The 9,377-nt window shown below is 42.3% G+C and overlaps 1 protein-coding gene across 3 annotated transcripts in view; it reads left to right on the top strand.

The window, feature by feature from the left end:
* Positions 1 to 935: 935 nt before the first annotated feature.
* BICC1 (BicC family RNA binding protein 1) overlaps positions 936 to 9,377 on the top strand; it is a 268,534-nt gene continuing 260,092 nt past the window's right edge. For all 3 annotated transcript variants that reach the window (XM_040623916.1, XM_008696275.2, XM_040623917.1), the window contains exon 1: positions 936 to 1,131. In XM_040623916.1, the coding sequence (XP_040479850.1) occupies positions 942 to 1,131 (190 nt within the window). In that variant the 5' untranslated portion in view covers positions 936 to 941. The remainder of the gene's footprint in view (positions 1,132 to 9,377) is intronic.

Here is a 9,377-nt window from a genome sequence, read left to right as displayed (position 1 = left end):
TTTTCTTTGCCACCCTGCCCTTCCCCCCTTTTAAATCAGCTGAATCCAGTCCTTGAGAATCACATAGAAAAGGACTCCCTCCTCACTTCATTCAAGAAAAAAAATCCCTTTCCTCACAAGTAAGAGTAAGCCTCTTGTCCACTTTTTGTGCAGCTGACCACTTTGCTGTGATGAGAGGAGTGACCTGGGTTTGAACTGTAGCGGAGGAATGAATTGCGTGAAAGCAATGACCACAATGATTCTGCAAGAGATGGACATTGTTTCTTCCGCTAGTCTTCTCCTTTCTCCCTCCTCTTGTTTCAAACTTGTGGGACCGACCGAGGCTGGGAGTTACAGGGTGTAGTGTGTGTATGTAAATAGAAGGGGAATTATGTGTGTATTTGGTGTGCTTGCAGAAAGTGCGCTTAAACCTGGTGAGTGTCTGTGTTTGAAGAACCATGAAAGTATACGTGCGGGGTAAGATTTGTACGAGTAAGTGCAGAAAAGCGGTAGTGTGTACGTGGTGAGTGTGCGCGCGCGAGTGTGTCCGAGCGCCAGGGGCGGCCCGCCCGCGCGCCCGCCCGCCGCGGCTCCCCGTGGGCCGGCGGGGCCAATGAGCGCTCGGCGGCAGGGGCGGCGGGCGGGGAGGGGGCGCCGGGGCCCTGCGGATGGAGGCGCGGGCGGCGCGGCGCGCTCATTCCGCGCGGGCGTTGCTGGCTGGGGGAGGCGCAGTCACTGGCCCGGGACCGGGGCCGGGACTCGGGGCGGCGGGCGGCTCTCGGGGCTGGGATGCGCCGGGGGCTCCGTGGCGGCGGCGTTGGCGGCGGCGTCGGCGGCGGCCGGGGGACGAGCTAGCGCCGGGGCGCGGGGAGCCAGTCGAGCCCGGCCGGCGAGCGGAGGCGGCGGCGCAGGCAGAGCGGCGGCCGAAGTCGGAGCCGGAGCCCGAGCGCCGCGCGCCCACCATGGCCGCCCAGGGCGAGCCCGGCTACCTGGCGGCGCAGTCGGACCCGGGCTCCAACAGCGAACGCAGCACTGACTCGCCCATGCCCGGCTCCGAGGACGACCTGGTCGCCGGGGCGCCCCTGCATAGCCCCGAGTGGAGCGAGGAGCGCTTCCGCGTGGACAGGAAGAAACTTGAGGCCATGTTACAAGGTAGGCATCCCCCGCGTTCTCCGACTCCCGGACTGAGTCCGCACTTCTTCCCGGACATCCCCGACCCGCGGCCAGCTCCCCACTCCAGCGCGTAGCCGACTTAGTTCCCCGGTCCCCTCCCCCGCGAAGCCGCAGGACATCCAAGGAGTGGAGACCTCGCGGGACTCTCCACCCTTCCACGCCTCTCAGGTCTCCCGGCACCGGGAACCTTGTGCTAACTTGACGCGCTTCAGAAAAGCCAAAGGCCGAGTTTGTACCGGCGCGCCCAGTTGTGTTCTTGAATACTTTGAAGATGCCAACTTTAGTCCGGACACCCGGGCTGTGCCATCAGGACCCACTGGGACCGCACAGAGTATGCGTGACTCCCTCCCCACTCCCTGATAGTCTTGAATTTAAGCTCCCGTCCCTCCTCATGTCAGTGTCCACTTCCTTCAGCTGAGGGGCCTTGTCTAGCTATTGGGAAACACTGCAGATGTCAGCGCTTAAGATAGGAGTTCCCGCCCCCCACGCTCCACTCGGGAGTAAAAGGGGCCTGGCTGGGGGTAAAGAGCCCGAGCGTGGGGACTGCGTCAGGGCAATGCTGCTGGGTTGGAGGACACTGTGTGTTCATCTCCTGACAGGCATATAAAACACATCTTGAGTTATACTCACTTCATAAAAATCTTCCTGTACTGTGAGCGTCTTACACAATTTTTCTTTCTTTCTTTCTTTTTTAATTCCGTAGTTTCTCTGGGACTTTCCCAGGCACAACAGCTTTAGGACTGGAGGCAAATTCTGAGTTTTCATGGGAGGATTGGAGTTCTCAAGAGTGAACGCTAACATGTCCAAGGTCATTTTGGCCTTCCTTAAAAATGTTAATTACTAGCCTACCTGTAAGTCACCAGTGTGGTCATTTCCCTCATCCAGAAAAATATGATAGTTTGAATGATTGTCATTCTTAAAATACTGTAGAGGACCAGGCATTAATTTGACTAAGGGTGTATGGTGGACTCATTCAGTAGCTAGTGTCCTTATATCAAGAGAGGATTGGAGCTTTCCAACTTTCTTTTGTGGCCTTATGCATAACTAACTGACTTTATCAGTCAGTGCATCACAACATGGGAGCTATTTAGCCCTCCCTGGAAATGCAGTGGCTTTTAAAGACAATTACGCAGGTTATTTTAAGAGAGAACAACATGTTTTCCAAGACTTTCTACTTGGTAGAAACAAATAGCAGGAGTGGTTGGCTGGCGTTTTTGGATGAGCTACAAACTCATCTCCCCGGTTGCTTATTTTTATTGATAAACATCCCTAGTGCTTATCATGTCTCTTTCTCTCCCCCCCCCCTTAAATTGCATAATTTTCTAGGAGGGTTACTTCCGTGATGAACTGTTCAAATAAGAATATCATAAAGTGGATTTAGAAGTTAAATTATAGCGAATTTGGAAATTAAAGTTGTATTTCAGTAATCCATTTTAGTTGTTTCATTTGTTCCATGGTTCTTTTTGCCTAGTTTCTGATTCTAAAACAAAATATTAAGTTTATTCAGAAAAATATTGTGAGATTGTTCCCTACATGAGTTTGGGATGATGTGAAAGGTGGATCTCCTAATAATACTGTGTCTTCCTTGCCTGTTCCATTTGTGCACACACAGATAGTGACAGTGATGTTAGTTTCTACGCAGCCCTCCGAGCTTTGGAAGTGGATTTCTTTTTTGAATTAATTAATTTTCATTTAGAATAAAATGACATATGGGTGATGAATTTCTTAAATTTGAAGGCTATCCCCTTAGCTACTCTGACATGAGATGGTTTAAAATTGCTTCAGTGATAAAGTTTCTCTCACAGGAAGTCCTAACAGCGCTAACGTTTCTTCAACAATCTATGTATGATGAAATATTTACATTTCAGCCCCAAAGAATTCTTTAATGATTGAACGTCGGGCTTTGATTACTTTTCAGAAATCACCCATAAGTGAATTATGCCTTCTGAGAAAGTAAATTTTGAACACGTTTGGCAATAGAACGTGGTGCACAGTGTACCAAGGCATTTTGTGATGTTTGCTTCCTAGTGTCAAATTAGGTAGAACTACTGTGTTTGAAGGAGTGAGACTGGTTTTCTGAACCAAAAATAATCCTGTGTCTCATTGTTTTAAACCAGGGGATTATAGCGAAAGTGGGCACTGGATTCACTCAGACCTAGATTCGTATCCCACAGGCTTGGGGACAGTTCCTGGGCTCCTCTCTGTCCCAGTTTGCCCATCTCTAAATGGGACTGAGAATAGTATTTCTCTTAGGGTTTTGTGAGAATTAAAAGATATAATGCCTGATAAGCTAAAACGCTGTTGGAGAAGAGCTTGATACATATTTTAGATGCTTTTATCATTATTAATAATAAATATTACAGCATGGATTCAAAAGATTTGCAGTACCCATTACAATTTCTGACATACAGTGTATACTTAAATATTTGGAGAACAAAAAATTTTGCAGTTTCATATTGTGGAATTAAAATAGAGACCACGATAGGAAATTTGGTAAGTCAACAAATATTCTAATATTGTTAGATATTCTTGGGTGTAAAACTTTTCCTTTGAAAAGTGCCAAGTAAGTAAAGTATTTGCCTGGTTGAATTTCTGATTATGTGAATCTGGTTTGCCATTTTTCTTTTCATAATTGCCTTAAAATATATGCAGATTTCCAGTTTAAATCAGGATAAATAAGATTATCTGTCTTTAAGTCTACATAGTGCAAATTAGTGATTATAATGCTTGGAATTTGTTTCTAGAGAGACTGTCCTGGGGGCAAGTTAATCTTTAATGGGCTGCATTTTTATTAGTAGAGAATTTCTTGTACGCAATGGACCAAAAATTCAGCAAGGTTAAAATATGGGCAGTAGGACACTGATCAAAGAAATGAAATACCATTCTTGGATGATCAATGAATCCCAAAAGAATTTAATACATAAAAACCACCAGGCTGAAAATGTAGGGAAAAATTTCTAGTCTTCCTAGTCTTTCTTTCTTTCTTTCTTTCTTTCTTTCTTTCTTTCTTTCTTTCTTTCTTTCTTTCTTTCTTTCGTCTGATAACTACTTTGGAACAGCCTTGCAGAGTATCTGACATTTTTGTCTAAATGAAGATTATCAATTTTATTAGTCAATGATTTTATAAATGGGAATTATTTTCAAGTTTATTGAAGCTTATGGTCAGCCTTGCAATGGATACCATGGACAGCACTATTTAATCATAAAGAAAAATTGTTTTTTAATTTATTTATTACTGATTTTCAAAATTTAGATTTCATGCCTCATGTGAGATAATAGTGTTGATTCATTTAAGTCAATTAAATGTGACTTATGTAAAGAGGAGGAGGAGAATTGTATAGAAGAAAGTCTGGGGGAAAGTAGGAAATAAATAGGTCAGAAGAGTCAGAAATAGTCTTGGTGTTTGCTAGAGACCTGAGAGGCAAACATGGAATTTATATATTTATTTTTCTCTCTCTCTGTCTTGTTGGTTATTTTACATGTTACTGTTACACTTTTCTTCTTAAGTTAAAAAACATACATGAATGTTTTTTACATACAATTAAAAATTCCTACATACAATTTAGAAGCATAGGGATTTTCAAAGTTCTGAGTCTCTTGTTTCATCATAGAAGGAAGTGTTGCAAGGTGGGAAATGGCCTATTTTTATGAACTGAGGTTGACATCTGGTGGGCTTTTAGGATATTTGCTCTTAGAGACTTTAAAAACCCTGTTGCATTTTTACAATGGTAGGCACAACGGGGATCATTTACTTCTGCTTGCTTGAGTAGCAGAAGTAGCCACTAAAATAGGTTATCAACACATCATTGATTAAAAAAGTAAGAGCAGCAGGGATGCGTGGGTGGCTCAGTCAGTTAAACGTCTGCTTTCAGCTGAGGTCATGATCCCAGGGTCCTGGGATCGAATCCTGCTTCAGGCTCCTTGCTGAGCAGGGAGCCCGCTTCTCCTTCTGCCTGCCACTCCCCCTGCTTGTGCTCTCTCTCTGACAAATAAATTAAACAAAAATAAAAGTAAGAGCAGCAATTATGTTACCTCTTTAATTCAGCAAGTGAAGTGAATCTTTAGTAAAGATAGTCTTATTTTTTAGATGTTTTGTGGGAGAAATATGAAGCACAAATATATGAAAATTAGGGAGTACTGAAAGTGAAGATAAATAAAAGCTAACCTCGGTATAGTTTTCTAGCTAATGTTTGATTAAGGCTAATGTAACAGGAACAAATCAAGTAACTATATGAAGTTCAGGGGTTAAAATTACAGGGCTCTGGGCCAGATGTGGATTCTAATCTTGATGCTACCTTCTAATACGGAGCTTGGGAAAATTCATCACCTGTGGCCCTCTTTCTGAAAGTGGGTGTTGGGGCGCCTAGGTGGCTCAGGCACTTAAGCATCCGACTCTTGATTTCGGCTCAAGTCATGATCTCAGGGTTTGAGATTGAGCCCCGCGGTGGACTCCATGCTGGGTGTGGAGCCTGCTTGGGATTATCTCTGTCCCTCGCCCCCCCCCATTAATCAATCAATCAATCAATAAAATGGGGTATTAATAGTTCTTGCATCTTGAGGTGCTTGTGATGATTAAGACAAAAATGATGTATGTAAAGCATCACAGTGCTGACCATATAGGAAGTGCTGAATAAACAAATAATAACTATATTCATTATAAACCATAGTTCATAAAATGCACATTCTTATATTGCAAATGAAAATCAAGTATATTGGAAAATGAATTAAAGGGTGTTAGGATAAATAAATATTCATAACTATTTAAATATTATCGGCCTTCCTGGCAGCTCACACTGTGATGAGTATATTAGCTTCTTGTAAAGGTGGTTGAGTAAATACTGAGTAAAGCTATATTAGACATGAGTGTGAAATTCTAGATTTCGCTCAGGATGAGAGGGCTTTACACCCTTGTTAGCTGTCCTTGAGTATTTTTCATTCTTTGAAGGGTCCGGAGCCAATCACTTCTGATGTTTTTACTAAAGACTAGCAGCAAAATCAGTCTCCTTTCTAGTTTTATGTTGGTTTGAACTTGTCATTCATTGTTGTGTAGGCAGAGGTTTTTCTCAAAGTCTGTGCCCAGGCTTATGTGTTCAATTTGCTCACTTGTAAAGTGGGATTGTTGTGAGCACTGAATGAGACGAGGCCTGTGGAATGCTTAGCCCAGTGCCAGGCACATGGTGTTTAGTGTAGCCGCAGCTCTGTGCCACATGATAGATAAAGATTTCAAAACACTAGAGAGCAAATGCTTGCCAGGTTTTTAAAAAAAAAAACCTACATGTGAATCCCTTTTGTTTAGGGGAAGGGATGATTTATTTTTTAGAAGACTTTCTCCAATCAGTAAGTCAGGACAATGGTAGTTCAGTCTGAGAGCAGAATTGAAGGCTAAGATCACTTTATAAACAATGAAAAAGCCCATCAGAGATTGTGTAGCTGGGCAGTAAAGAGCTCAGGAGCTGCCATCCGACTGGCCTGGATTGGGGTCTTAACTTCGCCTTTTTTAGGGTCCAGTAAGGATAAAACGAGATGGGCATTATGTCCCTGCCCTCATGGGCATTGAGCAAGCACTCTCAGTAAGTTTTATCTTTGCGAAGACTTGTGTGGTTTTGGTGAAGTTGATCATTGATAAGTTAAAACATAGAAAGGTTTGTCATATTGATGATTCTAATGGGCAAGAATATGTTCGTCTGTGACTAACAGAAACCGAACACAGAGCGGCTTAAACAAGCCAGGGGTTCATTTTCCTCACCCAGCACAAAATCTGGAGCTAAGAGGTCTAAGCCCCAGTAGTTGCCCCGGGAGCATCAAGGAGCCCAGAAACTACCCTCCTCTCTGCTGTCCTTAGTCTGCGGCTGTTGGCCTCATTGTTGTAGACTGGCTGTCTGTGCCTGGAGGTGGGTCGGGGGTCTGTGCAGGGAAAGGAGAAGAAGAAACATTGTTTTCTATTCAAGAGTTTGAAGAAGAATCTCTCTCCTGAAACTTCCATCTGTATTTCTTTGGCCACTCTTTGCTACAAGAGCTTCTGGGACTGTAACTTCTTTTCCAGCTTCTCTAACAGAAGTAGGCAAGGAAAAAAGGGAGGCACGTGGATCCGACCCATGGTTTCCCCACAGTGGGTGAAGTGAAAGGAATGGTGACAAAAATTCCAAGTTGTGACTGAAGCAGAAGCTTACTTATATTGGAGACTGGCCTGCATTGATAATCCCTAGAAATTTAGATTATTTGGTAATATTACAGAAATTACAATTTCTTTCTTGGCATAATCCAGGAATAAATTTAAATTCCAAAGACACAGTATCCTTGATCATATAGGGCTGTTCTCATCTTGTTACTGCTTTACAAACAGAACCTAGGCCCACTAAATAATGTAACTGTCTTTTTCCTCCACTGTTTTCTCCATGTCAGGTTTTTTTTTTAATTGAAAATTACACAACAATAAAAATGCCCATTTTCTCTTTTATTACTTCAAGATACCTTTAATCTTTCCCTTTTCCTTCCTGCCTATCACGCATCTCAAATTGGTTTTGGAATTTTCAGGTTCAGTGTAGTTCATACTTTTGTCCTTTTGGCTTTTTGTAGATTGGTTACTGCAGCATAATCTGGCCAACAAAGTCAGAATTTGTTCAGAAGATGAAGTCGTTTTGGATGCAGTTTGACAGTAGAATGATCATCAGATATGTGCCATGCTTCAGTGTTTGAAATTGTCCAGAGTGATAAGCTAATAAAATATACCAGTTGGCTCATTCTTGGTTTATTCTAAAATGTATTTCTTAAAAAATGCATGGATAACAGTGACCAGGTATTTTCCTTTATGTAAAATGCTTAATAAACTGTCAGGGATGAGGCATGATTATAATGTTAATTTATAGTGGCTTTTGCTGTGCGTGGGGATGACCTCGGCAAGAAACCCTTGCTATGCTGCAGAGGCCACCGAATTTGATTTTTAATCCTTGTGGTAGTAACATTTAGGGCAAGATCCGAAATACACAAACCATTAGTAGAAACTTTTTGTGGATGCTATATTTTTATAAATCCTTTTCCTACCTACTAAGCTACTAATAACTGTAGGTGATGAAAACATTTATTTGTAACAAGTATTAAATCCCATTGCTATTTATGATGCTGGCATATAAAAAGGTAATGCTCATTTGTAAATAAAAAGTGGTTTCTCTGTTACAGTGAATAAGGTAAACCACACATTAGTCTGCATATTGAGTTTATCTGAAGCTTAATTGCATCTCTTGCATAGGAAGAGGCTCAAACATAGGATTTGAAAATTAGCCATTGCAGTTTTTTTCTCATTATGAAAGTAATATGAACTTCTTATAGAATACTTGAAAGTACAAACAGATATAAAAAAGGAAAACCAAAAGTCGTTCCTAATCTGGCAATAACCACTATTGTGTTTTGGGAATCTAGCAATAACCACTGATAGTATTTGGAATTTTTTTCTGGGCTTTAAAAAATATACCCACACATAATTAATTAATTAATTAATTAATTTTAAAGATTTTATTTATTTATTTGACAGAGAGGCAGCGAGAGAGGGAACACAGGCAGGGGGAGTGGGAGAGGAAGAAGCAGGCTCCCAGCAGAGGAGCCTGACGTGGGGCTCGATCCCAGGACTCCAGGATCATGCCCTGAGCTGAAGGCAGACGCGTAACGACTGAGCCACCCAGGCGCCCCTATTTTTACAACAGATACTGAGTTCCCACTGTATGTCAGGTACGCTGTTAGTGTTAGGCTTTGGGAATGCAGACAAAACCAAGATAGATAAGATAGATATGATTCCGTGTCTTGTGTCCCTTACATTCTAAACTGGGATCACACCCAGTTTTTCACTTACCATTGTGTCGGGAGTATTTTCCATCTCATTAAATATTTTTGAAGAGCATGGTTTTAAATGGATATAAAATATCCCTTGACATATCATACTTTGCTTAAACATTATGACATCTTACAACATTTTACAGGGCTGAGAGTGGAAAGAGCCTGATGTTTTTACTCAGACTGCCCGAGATTCAGATTCTGGGCAGGTTAAAAACTCCTGCCTGGGCAAGTAAATAATTTCTCTGAGCCTTAGTCTTTTTCTGTCTGCAATGGGGATAAAAGTATTGAGGATTAGAAATACTGTGTGTACGCACCCACCAGGGCCAGATGCAGTGCATATACTCAAAAGAATGGCAGGTGGTGAATATTAATACTGCTGTCCCAAACACTCTTGCCTA

This window comes from Ursus maritimus, unplaced genomic scaffold, assembly GCF_017311325.1.
Source record: "Ursus maritimus isolate PB19 unplaced genomic scaffold, ASM1731132v1 scaffold_7, whole genome shotgun sequence".
NCBI classification, from domain to species: domain Eukaryota; kingdom Metazoa; phylum Chordata; class Mammalia; order Carnivora; family Ursidae; genus Ursus; species Ursus maritimus.
The sequence above is the reverse complement of the archived record's forward strand: the minus strand, read 5'-3'. Positions and strand labels throughout refer to the sequence as shown.